The sequence below is a fragment of the Dermochelys coriacea genome, chromosome 2 (assembly GCF_009764565.3).
Source record: "Dermochelys coriacea isolate rDerCor1 chromosome 2, rDerCor1.pri.v4, whole genome shotgun sequence".
Lineage (NCBI taxonomy): Eukaryota > Metazoa > Chordata > Testudines > Dermochelyidae > Dermochelys > Dermochelys coriacea.
The window spans coordinates 233,075,838-233,099,166 of NC_050069.1; the positions used below are offsets into that span (position 1 = coordinate 233,075,838).

Genomic DNA, 23,329 nt, shown 5'->3' on the forward strand with positions numbered 1-23,329 from the left:
AGATTTGAGTTAAATTCCTTGCTCTGCCACAGAATTCCTGTTTGACCTTGGATAACTCATCAAATCTCTCTGTGCCTCACTTTCCTGTGACAGAAGTGGAGTTATGCTATAATAATTTATGAATACTTCATGTTGACTAGAGTTGACTAGAAAACAGATTTTCTGTCCTGTAGGAAAATGAGAGGGTTCCAGATTTTGTTGTTGTTGTTCTGAAATGTCAAACCTTGGATTTCCTGTGAAGGGAAATATCCTGATTTGGGAACATACAGGTACCACCTGTCTCAGGTATCTCTCTCCCTCTATGCTGTTCCTTCTTCCTGTGTTGCATCCAGATAACATAGAGGGGGAAGAAAGCCCCACCCTACCCCCAGACTGGAGATGGGAAGGTGAGGAGGGGGAAGGGAAATCCATGTGCCTAAGACAGGAAGGAACACATTCACTATCAGCATTGCTGCTACCACCACTTTTCCCATCAAAAATTTCATCAAAAGTGACATGGTTCCTGCAAAACAGCATTTTCTGATGGAAAACGATCTTGTTAGAAATTTTTTCAACTGTTCTAACGTTGGCCTGGTTATTGGGTTGTTTACTGTTTGGATATATTGGTTTAGCATCATAGGAGGCAGAAAGAAAAAGCAAGCAGGAAGGAAACAATGGCTTAAGATAAACCGCCCCTCAGTAAACTCTAAGGGTTCTTAAGAGACAATGTCCAAACTATTAGCTGTGAAGTATCTACTCCTGGCTCCAGCTAGCTTATAGGACCAATTTTGACAAGCAGGGCCAAAGCCTGGGAACTGACAAGCAAAAAGATAACAGTTTAGAAAGATTTCAGAGTGGTAGCCGTGTTAGTCTGTATCAGCAAAAACAGTGAGAAGTCCTTGTGGCACCTTCGAGACTAACAAATGTATTTGGGCATAAGCTTTTGTGGGCTAAAACCCAGTGCATCAGATGCATGGAATGAAAAAAAACAATAAGCAGAATATATATTATAGTACATGAAAAGATGGGCATTGCCTTACCAAGTACGGAGCCAGTGCTAACGAGCCAATTCAATTAAGGTGGAAGTGGCCTATTCTCAACAATTGACTGTTGTAAGGTGCGCAGTGTAGCTGCTCTTTATCACTAGGAGAGAGCTCTCCTGGCGACAAAATAAAACCACCCCCAACGAGGGGCGGTAGTTTCGTTGACGGGAGAGTGTCTCCCAACGACGAAGCACTGTCGACACCGGTGCTTTTCATCATCCCCGAGCAACAAAAGTTTTTAACGACAAAAGTGCAGTGTAGACAAAGCCTTACTGTGTGTCTTACAAAAAGAAGTTGTGGTCTCATCCCTGAAGAGCTGACAGCTGAGAAGACAAAACAGGCAGACTAATGAAGGGGGGAGGGGAACAACACATGAGCAAAGTAGCAAAGATGGTAATTGGCTGCATTTTGATAATGCCTGCTTTACGCAGCCCTTCTGAGTTTTGCCCCAGAACAGAAAATATCCTTCATTGTACAATGAATTTCAATCTATTTTTCTGCCACTATGAAAATCTACTCCTTGAAATGATTCCTCCTTTGTTCAGAGCTCCTTCTGATTGCTCTCATGAAACTTTTTGTGCCTTTTATTCTGTTATTTAATTTACTGTTAGAAGTTGGTAATGGGATTAATTTATCTTTAAAACTCTGGCAATATCTAGTTAAATCAGACATTTATTAAATCTTTTTAGAAATTGCTGATTTTTTCTTCTTTATTGTAGGTTTCATATATACTGGAGAAGTTGTGCATCGAATGCTAACAGCTACGCAATACATTGCACCCTTGATGGCAAATTTTGACCCGAGTGTGTCAAGAAATTCAACAGTGAGATACTTTGATAATGGTATGTGATAGTCCTACATAAATGAATTTGTCTATCTCTTGGCTATTTATATTTTCTTAAATAGCTTTTAAAAAAAAGATGAAGACTACTTAAAATATTGTATGTGGCTAATAGGTCATCTAAAGAATGTGGTTAAATATTCGTAAAATGGATTCTAAAACATGGTTAGACATTCATGAATGGATTGTATTAAATGGTTTAAAAAAATCCCACAAATGCTAGAACGTGTAACACCAGTTCTAGACTTGAAATATACTTTACCATTTTAAAGAGTAAAATCTATCTCCTGCCAAGGTGCATAGCCCTCTTGATTCATTTGTGTAGTAAGTTCTGACCACCCAGTAGCTATAAAGAAAATAGCCTTGTGAGATGTAATATTAAGCATACACAGAGGCAGGGCATGTATGTGCTTAATAAATCCATCACTGATTAAATGTGCAGTGTGACCCAGTATAGGAATTCAGTAAACTTGTCTGTACTAGCAGTCCTTCATAGGAAAATCTGAAAAGCTAAAAAGCAAAGTGAAATATTATACTTAGGGCTACTCTTTGGGATACATTTCTAAAACATTAACTATGAGGACATGTTCGTAATCATGAAAATTTATCACCAAAAAACTTATCTTGAAAGTTATGCTCATCCAATCAGAAATCAGCCATGTCATATGTCAGTCGCAGTCCAGTAATTTTTTGTAGAATTTATTTGCCAAAAACATTCAAATAAATACATTTGACAAAACCGTGCTCCCTTTGGAGATGATTTACAAAGAAAAAAGTGGTGGCATTCATGCAATAAATTATTTGACATGAATTGTTCTGCCAGCTGTGGTCCTAACATAGCAGTGTGTTTGGTCAGCTATTTTATTTCTTCTTAATTCAACTGATGGACAGTGGAGTCATCTTTTTAGTGATGTTTGCTGAGAAAGAAAAAGGCTATATGGAGAATTTCCATTATCGTGAATTGTTAATCCAGGTATACAAACAGTTAGGTGCTATTGTTGAACCTGGACTGTTAAGGTAGCACTATGTATGTGTATCTATATATGTGTGTATGTATGTTATATGTCATATACATGAATGACAAATGCAAATTCCTGCAGATATAATGGAGCTGTCAAGTACAGGTGTGCCATAAACACTGAGGGAACCTGGCTAATTGAAAGGGATCTCAATGTCCTTGAGGAGGAACTTCTTATGCTCCATACCTCTTACATTGCCCTTAAAGTGAAGGGGTTGGGCAATTGCCTCAGAGTATGTGTCCACCTTTGGAAGTAGCTAATATTTCCGTAGTCATGAACTTCTGCTGTGCTGTATGTGCTTTAGGACCAAGGATTTGGCTGGTTACTGTAAATGAAAAGAAATAGAACAAGTCACATCATTAGCTACTTAATTCTGTTTTTGCCTTTGTCATTCTCCCTCTGCTGTTTCTCCTTGAAGTACATTAGTTACTTTGGAAATAATTCTGTATCAATATGGGTAGAGCTTAGTGACCTACCCATGTTGTTACCTCTCATGGAACCCAGCCCAGCAGACAGCTTCCCTGGGAAAAAAGAGCCAGTGCCACGGAAGCTGCTGACTCCCACTTATGCACAGGAGGGCTGAGATCAACATGGATATGGGGAGCAGAGTCCGGCCCATTGATGGATTTTGTTTGTAACATTATGCGGGTGAAAATGAATCCTGAAATGGGAAAAGTCCTTTTAAAATTGAAATTTAAAATAATTTATTTAGCATTTAAAAATGAGCTTGCACGCTTATTGCTGTCTATGAAGAATGCATTGCATACAACATTGATTTATGCAGTAAGACCATGAAATATACACTTGCAAATGATGTGATAGATTTGCATGTTCATAGTTTCCTAAAACATATTGGCAAAAAACAGGCATATAAACTATAGTGCAGAAGATCTGTGGCTGAGGAGTTTGCAGGATTCATCAAAGATGTGTTGATCTAGAGGCACATTGACCCACCTTGAAGCATCTTAGTGACACTACAGCAAGAAATGAAATAGAGGTTTTGTGAACCAAAGCACATAACTCCCATTAGTGTTAAAGGGAGATGTACACTAGGGGAAGGATATGGTCTTAAATATGAAAAACATGTTTTCAGTTAACACTGTTTTGATGATAAATTCCTTTCAGCCTAGCTGCCTGAACCTCTCACCATCTGTAAAACATGTTTGCAGGGCATGTGAATCACTTGAGGGTACGTTTTTAGTGTGGTGCTTGGGGATCCAGCCAGACAGCTCCCATGAATATTAATAGGCCTTTTGCAACTAAATCTCTGCACACCTAACTCAACATTTACCCCCATCTATGGCTTTTTAGTGGCTTTAATTTAGACTGCATAATTAATATTTATTGCCAACCCCTAGTATTTTTCAGCATTCAGAAACACAGTGAAACCTTCCATTGTACAGAAAAAATAATGTTGTTTATATTGCTGCATTGTAATGGAGGAAACTAAATACCTTAAATAATCACTTTTTCAGTACCAGCAATTCCATTAACTTTTCAACCTAGATTGCCATTAAGTTATAGGATAAGTGAAGGACACTGGTGTTGTGGTTAAAGCAGCAAACTTGGAGTAGGAATACTGGGTTCTGTTCTTGATAATTGACACTGATTCACTCTGTGACTTTAGGCAAGTCCCTTAATCTGTCTTGACTCAAATGTATTTATATAATTGATATAATTAATTATAACACTGTAAAAAACATGTTACAAGAGAGTTTGGTGCTCAAGTAATGTTTATTAGATCTTTGGTGCTTTGAGGTCTTTGGCTGAAATATGATATATAGGGACACAGTATTGTTTTTATTTAATATAACTTCAGTAAATGCTCACACTAATGTTAATGAATATTTTTCTCATGTTTTTCTTCCCCTCTCTGGGGCTCACAGGCACAGCACTTGTTGTCCAGTGGGATCATGTACATCTCCAGGATAATTACAACCTAGGCAGTTTCACTTTTCAGGCTACCCTTCTCAATGATGGGCGTATCATTTTTGGATATAAAGAAGTAAGTTGGGTTTGAAAACTATCATTTGAATAATTGTATCACTTTACAATCCCACAATTTCTGTCTGTCAGGACCTACTCTGTATAATTTTTATTTTGGTTACTTGAAAGTTCAAATGTGTCAAAATCACTTTTATATTTTGTTACACATAAGATCCCTGTTCTGATGAAACTTGAATTCCTTTGTAAAGCTGAAGGTCATATGATTACCTTGAAAACCTTGGCTTGAATATCATAGTTGGTGAATTTCATTTGACTCTAAGATGATCCTTCTCTGGATGTTTTCAGTGCTGATTGTTAAAGTCCTATTGGGGGTTGGGAGGTGGAATCTAATTTGATGGAGTAGTTTAGCTAGATTTGGCCCTTTTGTAAATATTGTGTACATAGTAGTTGCCATTAAAAAGTGACCATTTACCAATAGCTACCACACCTTGTCATCTGAGACACTGCAATATTTTCCTGTATATAAATAATAACTGTAGTATCTCACTGTTAGCTCTGTGAGGAGTTTTCAGTTTATATGTAGATTGGAGACAGATTGGTAGCAGAACAGTGTTGGGTGGTGGCAAACAAAGAGTCTTTTCTGCTTCAGTTTTGCTCAGTCAGGCTCTTGGAAGTGCTTCAGAAGCTTAGAGTGGTGACCTACGCTTCGGACTCACTTCTTTCCTTGCTGATAAAATGAGTTGGGGGGATGTTTTCTAGTCAATTTCAATCAAAGTTGTTTATCCATCTTCTTACTCATGTTCACAGAGACCAAGATATTTTTAAGCTCAATTTGGCAAGGAGGTTTTGACTTTTCCTTTTGGATGTGGACCTGCCTATGGTTATTAATTTTGTAGAAGGGAAGGATGTGGCTGGGGTGTGGCCATGGATTCAGAAGATAAATTTCCTACCCTGAGACAGACATCCTGTATCAGTACAGGCAGGTCACTTAATCTCTCTGTCTCAATTCTCCATCTGTAACATCAGGATAATAGGTTTCAGAGAGGTAACCATGTTAGTCTATATCAGCAAAATCAATGAGGAGTCCTTGTGGCACTTTAGAGACTAACACATTTATTTGGGCATAAGCTTTTGTGGGCTAAAACCCACTTCATCAGATGTATCTGATGAAGTGGGTTTTTCTAAAGTGCCATAAGGACTCCTCGTTGTTTTTATGGGGATAATAGTACTTCCATACACTGCATTAAAGTCTTAGATACCATGGTAGTGGAGCATATTAGCACCTGCTATAGATAAATGCTCCTTGTCACCTCCAGACTGGATTATTACAATGCAAAATTAATGGGGCTATTTCTTAAGACCACTTGGAAACCTCAGATAGTGTCAAATGTGTAGGAATGCCTACTTAGCTGTGTATCTCACAGGGGACAATGCTGTGTTTGTGATCTACTTTAACTTTGAATTCATTTCTGGATGTTACACAAAATGTTAGTTTTGATTTTTAAAAATGTAACTTGTTTGACTCTGGAACAGATTTGCCCTCTTGGTACAATAGCACACCACTCTGATCTTCAGGGTATACGGCAAGACTTACATTTTTCCCTGGCTATCGAAGAGGAGGAAGGGTTAAGGTCGATAGGAAGGTAAAAATGTTGATGGATTGGATGAGTAGGGAGGACCCGGATCCAACTTGTAATTTTTGAGATAAATATTTTCTAGAAAGTGGCTTGCAAATGCACTTCGAATTTGAGAGAGGCACATTTTGTAAATTAAACTAGTGACTATATAATGGTAACCATTGTAGTCATTACTCCCCATTCTCCTGTGTCCTGAATGTTGTGTCACATTTACACCTGTGCAGAGTGGGAGTCAGAGACTGTCATTTTGATTTGGCAACATTTTACAGTCATTTCGCACTCATTTTGTATAGGTGTAAATAATAATGCAAGGAGCCAGGCACTCCAATACCACCACATTTGCTCCAAAGAGAAAATTCAGAATCAGAACACACATCTAAACACACTTAAACACTTCCTTCTCTAAAGAAGGAAACTCCACCAGAGAAGGAGATTGCATCATGGAAAAGGCTACCAAATACTCCAGGAGAACCTGCTTCAATAGAGAAGAAAAACTCAGACCCCTAGCTTCCACCTTCCACACCACACTGCAACCCATATAGAATCATAGAATATTAGCGTTGGAAGAGACCTCAGGAAGTCATCTAGTCCAATCCCCTGCTCAAAGCAGGACCAACACCAACTAAATCATCCCAGCCAGGGCTTTGTCAAGCCGGGCCTTAAAAATCTCTAAGGATCAAGATTCTACCACCTCCCTAGGTAATCCATTCCAGTGCTTCAGCACCCTCCTAGTGAAATAGTGTTTTCTAATATCCAACCTAGACCTTCTCCACTGCAACTTGAGAGCATTGCTTCTTGTTCTGTCATCTGCCACCACTGAGAACAGCCTAGCTCCATCCTCTTTTGAACCCCCCTTCAGGTAGTTGAAGGCTGCCCATCAAATCCCCCCTCACTCTTCTCTTCTGCAGACTAAATAACCCCAGTTCCCTCAGACCTCTCCTCGTAAGTCATGTGGGGATCCTCAAACAGTTACAATCCATATTTGATGGGGACCACATCCTGAAAAAAATAATTGTTGAACTTCGTCTTCTGGCCATCAGACAACCCCCCCAATCTTTCCCAGCTCATCATCAAAAGCAAGCTCCACACAGACTAGGACCTATGAACTCAAAGCAGCATCAGACCCTGCCAGTACCCACTGCTATGATGATCAATCCCCCCTTCTCCCTCCCCATCTTTCAAGATTCATGGGTCCTACTGATACTTTTCACAACATGTGGTATACCTCATCCAGTGCACTAAATACTCCAACAGCAACTATGTGGGTGAAACTAGACAATTACTGTGCTCTTGAATGAACTCACACAGAAAAAATGATAAAAGAGAAAAACACTATATCACCTGTGGGCAGACAGTGCATAACTGATCTTTCAATACTTGTCCTCAAAGGAAATCTGCTTAACATCTTCTAAAGGTGAGCATGGGAGCTTAAATGTATAACTCCACTAGACACCAGGGACTGAACAGGGACACTGGTTTTATGTCTCATTACAGCAATTTGTAACACACCACACTGCCTGCTACTCTTAATTGCCTACTTCAAAACACTTTGTACATAACAATCTAACTCCCAGTTGCCCACTTCATTTCAAGTGACTACCACCAACATGCATTACCTCTTCTGCTGGACAATCTGTTCCATCTTGTATTTAGCTCAGACACTCTGCTTCCTTTCCCAGACCTGAGGAAGAGTTCTGTGTATCTTGAAAGCTTGTACCTTCCACGAGCAGAAAGTTGGTCCAATAAAAGATATTACTTCACCTACCTTGTCTCTCTCATAACCTGGAAGCAACATGGCTACAAGAACATTGCAAAGTACAAAAGTTAGACATGGGGCAGAAAAGTTGGCCAATAATACTGGGAGACAGAGTTAACTGTTATCTATAAAGAATCAAGCTTAAAAATAACTCTGACTACATGCTTCAGGATATTGGGAGTGGAGTGGAAACTAAGGCACCTTACCTGAAGCTTTCATCTCTTGCTCCTATTTATTCAAACCATCTGAGATTTCCTTTTTCATATCCTCCTTTCTGTCATCTTGGCCCACTACAGGCCTTCTGACCCCATAAATACTGTGATGTTGTATTGAAGCAAGGTCTCAGGTCCCGCTTAACTGGGTTCTAGAGAGCTATGCTATTAAAATCTTGCACATTCTGTGGACTCCCTGGTCACATGTACTCCAAAGGTATTGAAATCAATGCTTACCTTCAGAGCCCAAGGAAACTCTGAACTCATGTGTTGAAAACAGCAGCTAGTCCAGCAAGATTGTTAGCACTACTGAGACTCCAAAATGTGTTCCAGGAAAATCAGTAGGTAATTTGGATTTGGGAAGAGGGATCTATGTACCTGAAAATTTTCAAAACTAAGTATTTAAGTTCTCTACGAAATATGGGCTTGGGTTTAGTCTAGTTCTTTTTTTCTCTGAACTTGTTTATCCATCCCTAAAAAGTATTTTTATCATCATCTTTTCTAGTGTAAGGAGTTTGGTGGCACCTTAAAGACTAACAGATTTATTTGGGCATAAGCTTTCGTGGGTAAAAAACCACTTCTTCAGATGCATGAAGTGAAAATTTCACTCCATTTTCACTCCATCCGTCTGAAGAAGTGTTTTTTTACTCACGAAAGCTTATGCCCAAATAAATCTGTTAGTCTTTAAGGTGCCACCGGACTCCTTGTTGTAGTCCTTACAGATTAACACGGCTACCCCCTGATACTTTTCTAATGTATCTTTCTGATATTCCTTTCGCATTATAATATCAGAATTGATTTACAAGAATGTAAATATACTTTGTATAAGCCAAAGGCTTCTGTGTATTATAAATTCCTTTGAGGAAATAAACTAGAAAGATTTTCAAGTAAGCTGAATGTTTATTTTTTAACATTTGAGTTTGTTTACTGTGTACACATTTTCTCTTTGAATGCTGCTTTGCTAATACTTAATGTTATTCAGCATGCAGAACCTCATTGAAAGTGTATTATATTGGCTAACTAATGCCGTTTACATTAATGAATATTTTACTGGTAGTGTGTAATGCTTAGGACACACTGAAGTGATAATTCAGTTTTGCCAGTAGGGGATATTAATAAACAATCTGCTGGGGAATGTGCTTATGTATGTTTGAATAGGGACTGCCCTCTCCTTCTATAGTAAATCTCAGAGAAGGTCAGTTTTCAAGAGCTTTACAGTTCATTAAAGAAAATAGCTTTTTAATCCAATCTTCTGTTGGAAGTACTTAAAGCTAATGTTACTTAGGCCAGGTCTACACTACAGAGTAGGGTAGACATAAGGCAGCTTACATCGACTTAACTCTGTAAGTGTCTACATTATAGCATTTCTTCCACCGATTTAAGTCCCCCACTACACTGACCTAATAATTTCACTTTCACAAGAGGTGTAGTGCTTTGGTCGATGTAGTTAGGGTGACGCAGTGTCTGTATACTGCGTTATTTACATTGCCTGTCAGGCTGGATTCTCAGCTCAGCACAGAGCTCCCAGCTGGAGCCCATGGGCAGCCGGGCTCCCAGCTGGAAGTTCTGCAAGAGCTGAGAGCGCAGGCTCTCAGCACCGGGCAGCCAGGCTCCCAGCTGGTAGCTCCACGCCGAGCTGAGAACCTGGGCTCTCTGCCCTCACCCTCCTACCCCCTTAAGTTTATGCAAGTGCTTCTGGTGAGGACGTGCACCACCGACAGAAGAGGGTAGTGTGGACATGTACAGTAGAAACTCAGAGATAAGACTACCAGAGTTATGGACTGACTGGTCAACCGCACACCATGTGAAACTGAAAGTAACCAATAAGGCAGCAGTAGAGACCCCTGCGTCCCCCCAGAAAAGCAAATACTGTTATGTGCCTGTATTGCATCTTAAAGGTAGGCAGATCTGGGCTGCCTGTCCCCTCCGCCACACATGGAGCAGCCACTTACAACTAGGAGATAAAGATGCTGGGGCTGCCAGCCCAAGAGAACCAGAGCCAGCAGAGCAGGAGCAGTGCTGGGGTCAGCATCGCTTTCACCGCCCCTATGGGAGGGGGATGCACTGTTTTCAACCTCCCTCCCCTGGCCAGGAGGGGGACATGCTATTTTCACCCTCCCTCCCCTGGCTGAGAGGGGAACAAGCTTGCAAACTCAGTCCAACACAGGGAAAGAAACAGCCTGCAAGGACGCTGCTGGCACTGTGGAGGGAGCTCAGCTGCTTCTGGAGCCTGGCCTAGAGTGTCAGCTGCTGGATCTAGAACCCAAACTGTGCTTTGTTCAGAGTTACGAACCTCCATTCCCGAGGTGTCTATAATTCTGAGGTTCTACTGTAATCAATGTGGTAGCTGTAGATCAACCTAATATAGGTTGACTTAATTGTGTAGTGCAGACAAGGTCTTAGTGTAATATTTACTGTTTCTGTCTTTAGGTGTAATTAATGCATGGCCAATGCAAATTAACCAGAGGTGTCAATGGCTCTCTGAATGTTTGAGGACATTTTTCTACATTTCATTGACATGAAGTCTGTCTCTGTTTGTTTAGATAGTTATGATCCTTCAGTCAAATAACTATCCAGAAACCATTATAAAAGTTGAAACACTTGTAATGGTTGAAACACCATTATAAAAGTTGAAATTGCAGTATATCTGAAGCCAGCAAATAGTTCTGAGAGAGACATGCTGTCAAGTTCCTCTCTCTTCTGAGAGGAGACAGTGGTTAATAGAGATGTATAATGTCGGCATTTAGATTAAGTGAATGCTCTTGCTGTTTATGCTGGAAAATATTTTGTTTTAGGTAACAAAGTTTAAAAACTCACTGTTGATTCATGAAAAATCAGAAAAATACTCACTTCGAAGACAGTTCTGCTTACATAATGGGTGGCGGGGGTTGTTTTGTTTTTTGCATTTCTCTTCCTCTTCTTATTACTCTGGATATTTACATGGAAACGAGATCTTAGTTTTTAAGATTTTACCTGTTTCTCTGTCTCACTTCTCATTTAAAAATATCATCCCTTGTTTGTAGTTTGACATCACAGTTGGCTGATGTGAAAATGATTGAGATCACATAAAGAGTATTGGGATTTTAGGTGAATACAGTTTAAACAAGACCATAAGGAGCTAAGATCTGGTTTTCATGTAAATATTTCTAGTGATATAAAATCAAAGAAGAAATATTTACTAAAGATAAATACAGTAACTCCTCACTTAAAGTCCTTCCGGTTAATGTTTCCTTCTTACGTTGCTGATCAATTTGGAACATGCTCGTTTAAGTTTCGCAGTGCTCCCTTTTAATCTTGTTTGGCAGCCACCTGCTTTGTCCACTACTTGCAGAAAGAGCAGCCCGTTGCAGCCAGCTGGTGGGGGCTTGGAACCAGGGTTGACTGGCAGCTCCCCACTCCCCTAAGTTCCCTGTGTGACAGCCTCCCAGAAGACTATCAATTTCCCGGCAGTTCAGCTGTTCCTCCGCCTACTGCCATGTGCTGCTCCTGCCCTCTGCCTTAGAGCTGCTCCTCCTGCTTGCTGTGTGGAGGATGGGTGAGGGGGAAAGGGGTGCTAATGTCAGGGTATCCTCCTTCCCTCACCCCCTCCTTTACCCCATCCACAGAGTGGGAGAGGGGGAGATAACCAATAAGACAGGGCTCAGGACAGAAGCAGCAGCAGCTGCTGTCTCAACTTGCTTATCTACTTTAAAAGGCAATGTACTTAGAGTGGGGTCAGCATACTGAAAGGGGCAATGCACATCTCTCTCTCACACACAAGGTGTGTGTCTCGGTCTCTCTCTGCCAGGCTTCCCCTCCCTCCATTCATGCTGCTTTATAGAGTGTGAGGATACATTAACAACAATGTTTTAACCCTTGAGGGCTCAGTCAAGTGCTAGTTAATCATTTAGCAGTAAGGCATTCCCTGCTATATCCCACCCTCTGACACCACCATGTTAACCAAGCTTCACACTCATCATTGTACAGTATTAAATTGTTTAAAACTTAGCTGTGTGTGTGTGTATATATATATAGTCTTTTGTCTGGTGAAAAAAAATGTCCTGGAACCTAACCCCCTCATTTACATTAATTCTTATGGGGAAACTGGATTCACTTAACATCATTTCGATTAAAGAAGCATTTTTCAGGAACGTAACTACAACATTAAGTGAAGAGTTACTGTAGGCCAGAATGGCTTGAAATACAATATATTCCAAAGTTTAAAGTGAAAAATCAGCTTCTCTTTAAAACAATATTAGGGGTGGGAATGATTCATATACTCCTCAAATATAATAAAATACACAATTATTAATCATTTCTTCTTCAGTGATGATGTTTTATGCAGTTCGGTGGACAGATTAACGCCCTAATGTCTATACAGAGGTTTGAAGATGATACTCGATAAAATATTATGTATTACTAATTATTATTCTAGACCATACTCTGGGTCTTATATTTGACATGGAATTAGATTGGGGGAACATGATAATTATATCCTTCTCAGCGCCTTCTTCAGAGCAATTGTGTAACTTTCGGGGGGGGGGGGCAAAGAATCTATTTCACTGGTCTGGCCTCCAAGAAAGATGAACCCAAACAGGGACTTCAGAACTGTCGAATGGAAAATACTGCTCACTTTAATACTGTCGATGGCTTTTTGCAACTGATACAGTGCTCTCTAAAATCTAGATCTCTCCTTTTCCAGTATTGTCTGCATAGGTCATCATGGCATACAGACATCCTAGGGAGGACATTGCTATTGGAAAGCTTATTTCCAAACTGGTCACTTGTAGAAGAGAGAGTTTTGTGTTGGCCATGGTGGAAGCTAAAATAGGCTTTTAGGGTTTGTTTGTTTTTTGAATTTGCCCTTCAAGTGTAGTCCCACAGTGCTACTGCCACCTTTCAGCAACCATTCTCACAGCTCAAAGCCACTAGCTGACACAGTTTTCAGCTAGTATTATATACACAGTACCTTTTCTACCCTCTCAAGGGGGGATGCAAGGAAATTGTAGGTGTTTATACCAACTGTATATGACTACAGTTCTCAATGTTCTCGTTCATCATTTATTGGAAATCTAATGGGTTTGTCTGCTGGATTTTACTAACAAGGCATAATAGTGAAGAGCCTATTATTAGCTGGTATTTTGCTCAAAAGATGTTTAATTTATATAAGATGTTATTGATAGAAATAAATTACAAAAAGACTGAAATAGCTTGCCCTGTAACATAGGTCTGACTCTCCCTCACAGGAAAAATATATTGTGTGCATATGTATATTTAAAGAAGAGGATGTTTTTCTTTGGCTAATTATATGATATGAATTACCAGTCTACTTCAACTGAACCATTGTTTTGTAACATTAATCATTTGACATAGGCTATATTCCACTTCGAAGAGTTGGCCTACCTGACTTACTGTATTTAACTTCATTTCCTTGTGAGAATGCCCTTCCTAATCCTAAAACCTCATTCAAAGCCTTCTGTTTAAAAGCAATCAGTCACAGGACAGGGTTTCTTCCCAGCTTCAAAACATACACTGCCTTGCCCAGCCTCCTTCAAACCAGTTTATTTTTCAAACATAAACAAACCAAACACAGACAGTTCCTCAGTTCACTCTTCTCAGCCAGCCCCCAGCTCCTTCTGGAACACCTGCCCCAGAGCTGGTGCTAGGCATAATCAAACTAAGCAATTGCTTAGGCCCCCGATCAGCTCAAGGGTGCCTACTATTCACTTTTTATTGTAAAAACTTGCCTGTTTTAGTCTTGGGGGGAGGATATTCCTGATTAGGGCCCCCAATGGGCTAGTACTAGCTCTGATCACCCCCTTACTCCAGGACACTACTACTTGAGCTAGCTCCACTCCTCTGGTTGCTATCCAGTCAGAGCTTGTCCCAATCACTCATTCCCCATTCCTGGCCTCACAAAACATTCCTTATAATACTCCAGGGCTCCCACTTCTGAAACTGGACCCCAGATTTTCCCTCTCCAACCCAAACATTCATTTCACGTAACCCAAGCATTCCAGAAACCATTTCCCAGGACAGATACATTCATTGACAGCACAGAGGGTTCCCCACGTCCCACAGGAACAAACCCTTAATCCCAGTCCTTCTCAGTCCTGTGCAGTGGGGCCAAGGACACATACTCGGTCTCACCAGGCACAATCAGTATAAATCGCATCTTCTTCTCTGACCCTTATTAGTGTTTTTTTCCTGTAGCTGCTCCAACTCTCCTTTCAGCGGGCTCATCTCATAGGCCATGTCTGTACTACAAAGTTAAGTTGACTTTATGTAACTTGACATTGAGCCTCTGATTTAAGCAAGTCAATCTTGCGTGTCCACACTATGCTCATTGTTTCGACAGAGTGCATCCTCACTAGCAGGACTTGCATCGACACACGGAACACTGAACTGTGGGTAGCTATCCCACAGTGGTGCTTTCCCCAGCATCATGCTCCTCTGCCAGCTGGGGAAGGCACTGGTCCTGTGAAGGGATGGGCTCCAGCTTAAAAACATATCTTGGCTGTCAGAGAGAATGGATCCTCCTCTTGCTTGGCCCACATTCTCCTCTTCCTCCTCCTCGTTATTGCTGAAGTTCTCCCAGGGCTCCTGGGAGGTATCCATGGAGTGTTTTGGGGTAGTGGTGGGGTCTCTGCTGAAAATCGCATGCAGCGCCTCAAAAAGCGGCATGTCTGTGGGGCAGAACCAGAGCGACTCTTCACCTCCCTTGTCTTCTGGTACGCGTGCCGAAGCTCCTTTATTTTCATGCGGCACTGTTGCATGTCCCTGGTGTAGCCCTTTTCCCCCATGCCCTGCACGATCTTGGCATAGATGTCAGCGTTTCTTCTGCTGGATTGGAGCTCTGCCTGCACAGACTCTTCTTCTCACACAGCAATAAGATCCAGCACCTCCTGTGTACTCCATGCTGGAGTGTGTTTGCGGCCTTGAGTCTCCATGATCAGCTGTGTTGGCGAGCTCTTCGTGAACTCTTCTAATTTATGGGAGATAATGCTCCCCACTTCTTATTTACAATGTAAACTGAAAGTGAGAATAGGTGTTCACATGCCACTGTTATAGCTGGCATTGCAAGGTATTTATGTGCTAGATATTCTAAACATTTGCATGCCCCTTCTTGCTTCGGCCACCATTCCAGAAGACATACTTTCATGCTTATGACAGGTTCTGCTCAATAACAATCCAAATCAGTGAGAACCAACGCATGTTCATTTTCATCAACTGAGTCAGATGCCACCAGCAGAAGGCTGATTTTTTTTTTTTTATGTTTATGTTCAGGTTCTAGTTTCTGCATCGGAGTGTTGCTCTTCTAAGACTTCTGAAAGCATGCTCCACACCTCGTCCCTCTCAGATTTTGGAAGTCTCTTCAGATTCTTAAACCTTGGGTCGAGTGCTGTAGTTATCTTTAGAAATCTCACATTGGCACCTTCTTTGCGTTTTGTCAAATCTGCAGTGAAATTGTTCTTAAATCAAACATGTACTGGGTCAGCATACAAGACTGCCATAACATGAAATATATGGCAGAATGTGAGTAAAACCACAGAGCAGGAGACATACAATTCTCCCCCAAGGAGTTCAGTCACAAATTTAATTAATGCATTATTTTTGTAACAAGTGTTACATTTGCAACTTGCACTTGCACAATAAAGAAATTGCACTCCTGTACTTAAGTGAGTACTGTACACGTTGTATTCTGTATTATAATTGAAATCAATATTTTTGAAAATGTTGAAAAACATCCAACAATATTTATAATAAATATCAATTGGTATTCTATTATTGTTTAGGAACGTGATTAAAACTGTGATTAATTGTGATTAATTTTTAGAAGTGAGTTAATTTGTTTTGAGTTAATTGCTTGAGTTAACAGCCATTAATTGACAGCCCTTATTCCTATGATAGCCCTACACAATACTGCTATAACTGCAGCCTCCATTGTACCCTTCTCATAGTCACTGTTCCTTTGAAGCCCTGCCTGAGTCCCTGCTGCACACTGATCGGACCAAGGCCCTATAGTGTTTTACCTCTGCCACCAGTTTCCACTCCCCACTATCCTCCTCTGCGTGAGTGCCCCAACCTGGGAAATTATTTCCCTCATTCTTAAGGCTCTCCACCTCCACAGACACCATCTTTCCCAAGTTCCCTATTCAAAGGGCAGAACCACCTGATGTGTCCCATTTCCACACACCTGAAATACTCAGGCCCCCTCCTACCCCTCCTGGTCCAAACCTCCCAGTAGTCACACCACTACCTGGGGCAGGGGCGTGTGCAGAAATTTAAATTTGACCCCTTTGGAGTTCGCTCTTCCCTCCCCAACCCCCTCCCGCCCCAGCCCCAGCCCCAGTCCTGACCCCGATAGGAACTAGCTCTCCCCCCACCTTGGCCACCAGAGCAGCTGCTCTTCGCTGCCCCTGTTTCCCTAGGGCCGGAGAAGTTCTGTGACCCTGATAATTATTGGGGAGGCTGTGCCGTTGCTTTCCTTCCTGCCCCCTTTTTGCGCACCTCTGACTGGGGCACCCAAATCTTCAGTGTCAGTCTACATTCTTAGAGTTTACATTCTTAGTGGGGCAGTACCTTCTAATGTCCTTACCCCCTCCCCCCCCGCCACAAAAGCATACACCTCCTGAGAACCCTATCGTCCTTGCCCCTTCTTGAACTGCAGTAACTTGCGGCGTTCCATGGTGGGTCTCCCCGATTTCTACGGTACTATCCTGTGACAGACTCGATATGAAAGCATTATTGGAAAACATTAAATTAGATTTCTGATCCAGTTTCTTGGTTCTGAACTTTAGGATCTTGGGTTGTTGGCCCTTGTTATGTGTTAGAGATTGATTCCATGCTTAACATCTCATTAGAATAAGCACACGAAAACTGAAATCTGCAGGCAATTTGGCAAAATCTGTGAAGATATTTCTGCTCCAAATCTTTGTGCAGATGGCTCTATTTGTCTTTTCCATATTACAGGGCTCCAATCTCCTATTTTAATACCTAATATCACCATTAGACACAAAATGAGACATTCACAATTTTTATTTTATGGGCACACTTGATATCATTTACATCTCAGGCTACCAGTTTTGTGGGCACAGTTAGATAGTTAAACAAACACACACACATACACCCCTCTTGAACTGAACCTGGAGTTTTTGTGATCATGAAACTCTGGTTACTTAGCTCATCTAGTCTGACCCTTCTGTATCTTACAGAACTTATTCGGCACATCAGACCCCATCAATGTCTTATTTATCCTGGTCTTGAATAGCTAAACGGATGGTGCCTTTTATGGTCTCTTTTCCTCCAGTTTAAGAATATTTCTTCATATGCAGCCAAAGCTTTTCCTCCTTTGTCCTACAATCTTCTGAGGCTGTGATTAATTCCCTTCTTTCATTTATACTCTTGCTTTGAAGGAGTTTTCTAGACTGTTATTATATCCCCTTTGAGTGTTCTATTTTGGAGACTATGAAAATATGGTTCCTTCAGACTCTTTTCATATGTCTTGTCCTCCAATGCTTGTACTAACCTGAATATATCGTTATGGTTTTCTGTATTTTTCCCAAACTATGGAGAAAGAACTATATAAAATATTCCAGGAATAGTTGCACCAAAAAGTAAATGGAATGCCAGGATATAAAGATTCCTCAGGAGGATACATATGTCATCTGGATGACTTTGCTATGCTGATTAATATTTAATAGTAGATATTAAGTTCAGATAATTAAGCCATCAAGTAAACCGTCCCATTAAAATGAACATGGAAGCTAATACTTTTCTAGGGCAGTATCGTTCCCGTCTATTTGGCTGCAGACCCAGACAGTATTGTAACAATTGTCATTGTCCAGTCTAGCTGAACACAAAAAGAAGGAAAGAAGTGTTTTTGTTTTGCTTTAAAAAAGAGGTGATTATGTGAATATTGTTAAATAGGCTGTAAATCAAAGTAGGATAAAATTAAAGTTTCAGTCTGTATTAAAACTTATTTTGAGCATGCTGCATCCTTCTTATAGTATGTTTAAACTTCTATTTTATATCTGTTAAATACATACTATATGCTCATTCTGGCAGTACTGTTATTTTTAGACTTGAATTTCTTGATGTAAAAAATTAATATTTAATGCACATCAATCTTTTTTCTCTTCCAGATTCCTGTCTCAGTGACACAGATAAGTTCAGCCAATCACCCAGTGAAAGTGGGACTGTCAGATGCATTTGTGGTGGTGCATAGGATCCAGCAAATTCCCAGTATGTAATAAAAATTCTGTATGATGTGAACTAGTGTGGAGGTGGGGAAGCAAATTTTGCATGGAAGCGGATTTAACTGAACAACAAATCACTTAGCTAATTTCAGTTTGTTAATTCAAATGCAATTTTATATAATTTACAGATCCCACTGTGGCTTTCTGTTTTGTTATTTCTCTTGAACTGATGACTTAAGTAAAATAAAATAATTAAAGAGTCAGATAAAGTAAAATAAATCAACAAACACAACTCTGTATTCCGTATAGGATACTCCACCTTAGTTGCTGCAATATGTTTCTTTATTAATAAATGGGAACAAATAAACTGTGCATAGAATGCCTTTGTGCCCAGGTGACAGATAAAATCATGCTTTCAAAGTTGGATTTTCTTTCTCAAAACACATTCCACACTGTGAATGTCAGACCACATACCTTCCTTTCAGTGAGAGGAAGGGAAAGAAGACACAGAAATTAACTAGTATTTTGTGTTTGCATAAATCTTTTCATTTACACTGCAATTTGCATTTTTATTTTCTCTGAGGTTAAAGGTGTTATAAAAGCTTTAAAATACTCATCTTACTTAAAATTAAGACTAGTCATCACTCCTTATTTTGTTATCACTTGGTGTTCGTATACCTTGATCGTAGCTCGACTTCAGTTGTACCATTAAGGATTCAAATGCACACTTCATTTTCTAGGTGTGTGTCTTTACATACATACTTTGGGCCAGATTTACCCATTACACCTTAGGGAAGGCGCCTGGCAGCAGGATATGCTTGGAAAAAAGCTGCAGTGAAACAAGCTGCCCAGGACTGTTCCTAGTGCTTTGGGATTGTATAAGCAGTTTCCAAAGTGGATAATGCTGGCAGGGGTGTGGCATAGCCAAACTTGATGTGAGCAGACCTGATTCAGCCCATCCCCAAAGCAGCCTGCAGGCTGGCTACCATGGAAATTAAAACTGCATTCAACCCTTACAAATGCCTTTTCTATCCTTGCACCAGCAGGAGTAAGTCTGACCTGACACTTTTCAGCTATATGAGTGGTTTGGGGGGAGGGGTTGTTTGTTGTTTTTTCCCTTGATTTTATGAAGTGACACTAATTTACCAGCTCACATATTATAGAGTGTAATTGTAAGCTTATTCTGATCATTTTGGCATCTCTGGTAAATGGCAGATAAGCAATCTGGAAACTGGTGAGAGGCTCTAAGCAGTGGAATTGTATCAGCTATTTTGATTGTTTCCTTTCTACACTACCTACTGTACTCTTTAGGTTGTGCTACTTTGACTTCTTAACTTATAGGAGAGTACTGTTTTGTGAAGGGTGGAAATTCTTGGAAACTCTGTTGCTTACTAGCTTGAAGTTCTTGAGGGAGGTAGTAGTATTCAAGGGAATGGCCAATTTGCAGTTGGCTTTCCTGGAGTCAAATAGTGCTTTCAACAGAACAAGTTTATATTAGTATGTGCCAGCAATATAATTGTATCCTGACAGAACTATTAAATAGTGTTGGCCTGTAGAGAGCCAATGTCAGCAACTTTTTAAGTATGCATGTTCTTACATTCTTGTCTTTCTGGGGTGTTAAATCAACCATGGTTCCAGTCAATTACTGCAAAAGTGAAATAAAATAATAGTAGTTTTAGTTTATTTATTGGTTCTTTAGGACACAGAAAGAATATAAATTGCTGCTTACTTTGTCCCTGTAGAAAGCACAGAGTTCCTATAGCTGTGTTATGGGTTCTTGTCTAATATTTTAGCTAGGACTTTGCATCAACTAGCTAGACAGGATGGAAAACTGTAAAATGGAATATGAATTTCACATAGGACTCCTTTATAACCCTATTAGAAAAGAGCTTACAGTTCATTTGTGTTGATTTATATGCTAAATGTTCAGCATCCTCCGTGTCGTGCTCAATAACTGGTTGACTTCATACTGCGAAGTTGGGGAAATGCCCTCAGTCTTCTTGTACTGTTGCTTTTTCTCTTGATGCTTGAAAAGCTGTTTTTTCAACCTGCTTACTTGGTGCCACTTCCATTTATGGCAATGGGACAAGGGCATATTTCCTGTAGAATGATAATGAAAATTAAGTTCAATGCTACTTGAAGTGAACTCCCAGCATAGATAGCTAGTATACACTCATGGCAGATCAGTCCGATTGGTGACTTGGAAACAGAACATCATCCAGAGATGGGTTTGGAATCTATTTCAACACTTCAAACCTGCTTTGGTATACTACAGAGGGTAAATGAATTAGAATTTGGATAGATTGCGAGTGAGGTTCCTTGTATTGTCTACAATAAATGCTTGTTCCGGTAAAATGAAGCCTTTGGCTTTGAATTGAATGTATACTAGTGTAACTGTCTAGAATCTGTTCTTAGGCAAAACAGTATAAATCCAGTATAATTATAATGAGGTAAATAACATTCTCTAGATTTACACAAGTGTACAGTAACAGAGTGCTTTCTCACTGTAAGGAACAAGCATTTTCCTTTCACAGAGCAGTAGAGATGTAGCACATAATATCTGCAGTGTGTTTTTACATTGTTCAACCAGTTGAACTTCTCTTGACTGAGCAGAACTCTCTTTAAATACACAACTAGGTGTTTGACCTTTTGTGTACCTATAATCCTCGTTAGTCTTTGTCAAAAGGATTCATTTTCTCTATATATGGCATTTCTGGCATTTCCCTCTATAGTACAGGCTAATGGGTGTGAGAAATCTGAGGTGAACCTCATTTTACCAGGACCTGTATCGGACATATAATTAAAACTTTTCCAGATGTTCTAGCATCAGTAGGTGCAAATTCAAAATGCCAAAAGTGAAATTTCTTAGGCTTATTTCCAAAATTCTTCATTTGGGTCAGTTCATCTTCTGTTATACAAGAGAGTTTATTCTTTGGTGGCTTCTAAATGGTAGGCAGCAGCTGATTTACATTTGATCTTTTCAACTTGTGTCACTATTGTTCAGTACAAAATGTAGCCATGGTATGTTAGCTATTATTAGGCACAGACAGATAATAAGCTTTTGTATTTAAAACAAAAAAACAGCACAATTGGCAATTCAGTTGGGAAAATTGCAGACATAGTGGTACAGTGATAAATTTTGTGAATCACTGTACTGATTTCTCTACACTGGACGTCTTATAGAACCACATCTGGTTTATTTGGGGCTTTTTTCATTTTTTTTTCCTACCAGCCCCCCAAAAAATTAAAACCAAAAGTATTTTCCAAGTTTCAATGGGATAATATTTTTAAAATGATTATAGCCATATGATCATGACTTCAATATTCCAGCAGGGACTGACATTAAAGCTGTTGTCCTCTATTTACCTCAACAATTTTGAACTAGTTAAAAGGCTTAATAAGTCTGTTTTTCAGAGGTGTTGAACATCTTTATTTCCCACTGACTTTAACTGGAATTATTGGAACTCAACACCTCTGCAAATCAGGCTCTACAACTTCAGGATACCACCCTGCTTTTTGTGGAAGAAAATTTAGAGCTAACAGCTGGATCTTTCAAACATTGGCCAAAAGAGAAAATAAATTTTGTAAATATTCATGAAACAACACATTTATTCCAAAATCAGGCGAAACTGCTTAATGTTGATGAATAAATATGCTTCCCTGAAAATCTGATTTGGAGGCATTTCATTTTTGTTAGGTTGGTTATTTCCTCTAAAAAGCATTTAACCAATACTGGAAAAGGATTGTTTATAAGAATTGGGAACAAAACTGAAGGATTTTTTTTTCTTCACAGAGAAGTCTTAGTCTTAGTGTTTAGACAAGTATCAGTGGGGTAGCCGTGTTAGTCTGGATCTGTAAAAGCAGCAAAGAGTCCTATGGCACCTTATAAACTAACAGACGTATTGGAGCATAAACTTTCATGGGTGAATACCCACTTTGTCGGCTGCATGTAGTGGAAATTTCCAGAGGCAGGTATAAATATGCAAGCAAGAATCAGGCTAGGGATAACGAGGTTAGTTCAATCAGGGAAGATGAGGCCCTTTTCTAGCAATTGAGGTGTGAACACCAAAGGAGGAGAAACTGCTTTTGTAGTTGACTAGCCATTCACAGTCTTTGTTTAATCCTGTGCTGATGGTGTCAAATTTGCAAATGAACTGAAGCTCAGCAGTTTCTCTTTGAGTCTGGTCCTGAAGTTTTTTTGCTGCAGGATGGCTACCTTTAAATCTGCTATTGTGTGTCCAGGGAGGTTGAAGTGTTCTCCTACAGGTTTTTGTATATTGCCATTCCTAATATCTGATTTCTGTCCATTTATCCTTTTTTGTAGGGACTGTCCAGTTTGGCCAATGTACATAGCAGAGCGGCATTGCTGGCACATGATGGCGTATATTACATTGGTGGACGTGCAGGTGAATGAACCGGTGATGGCGTGGCTGATCTGGTTAGGTCCTGTGATGGTGTCACTGGTATAGATATGTGGGGAGAGTTGGCATCGAGGTTTGTAGCATGGATTGGTTAGAGTTACTATGGTCGGTGTGTAGTTGCTGGTGAGAATATGCTTCAGGTTGGCGGGTTGTCTGTGGGCAAGGACTGGCCTGCCTCCCAAGGCCTGTGAAAGTGAGGGATCGTTATCTAGGATGGGTTGTAGATCACTGACGATGTATATCACTGATGATGTGTTGGAGAGGTTTCAGCTGAGGACTGTATGTGATGGCCAGTG

General features: G+C 40.2%; 1 protein-coding gene across 1 annotated transcript in view; it reads left to right on the plus strand.

The window, feature by feature from the left end:
- Positions 1-23,329, plus strand: part of PLXDC2 (plexin domain containing 2) — a 390,541-nt gene that overhangs the window by 282,357 nt on the left and 84,855 nt on the right. Inside the window, exons 5-7 of the mRNA XM_038393403.2 lie at positions 1,742-1,864; positions 4,769-4,887; positions 18,559-18,658. Of these exons, the coding sequence (XP_038249331.1) occupies positions 1,742-1,864; positions 4,769-4,887; positions 18,559-18,658 (342 nt within the window). The remainder of the gene's footprint in view (positions 1-1,741; positions 1,865-4,768; positions 4,888-18,558; positions 18,659-23,329) is intronic.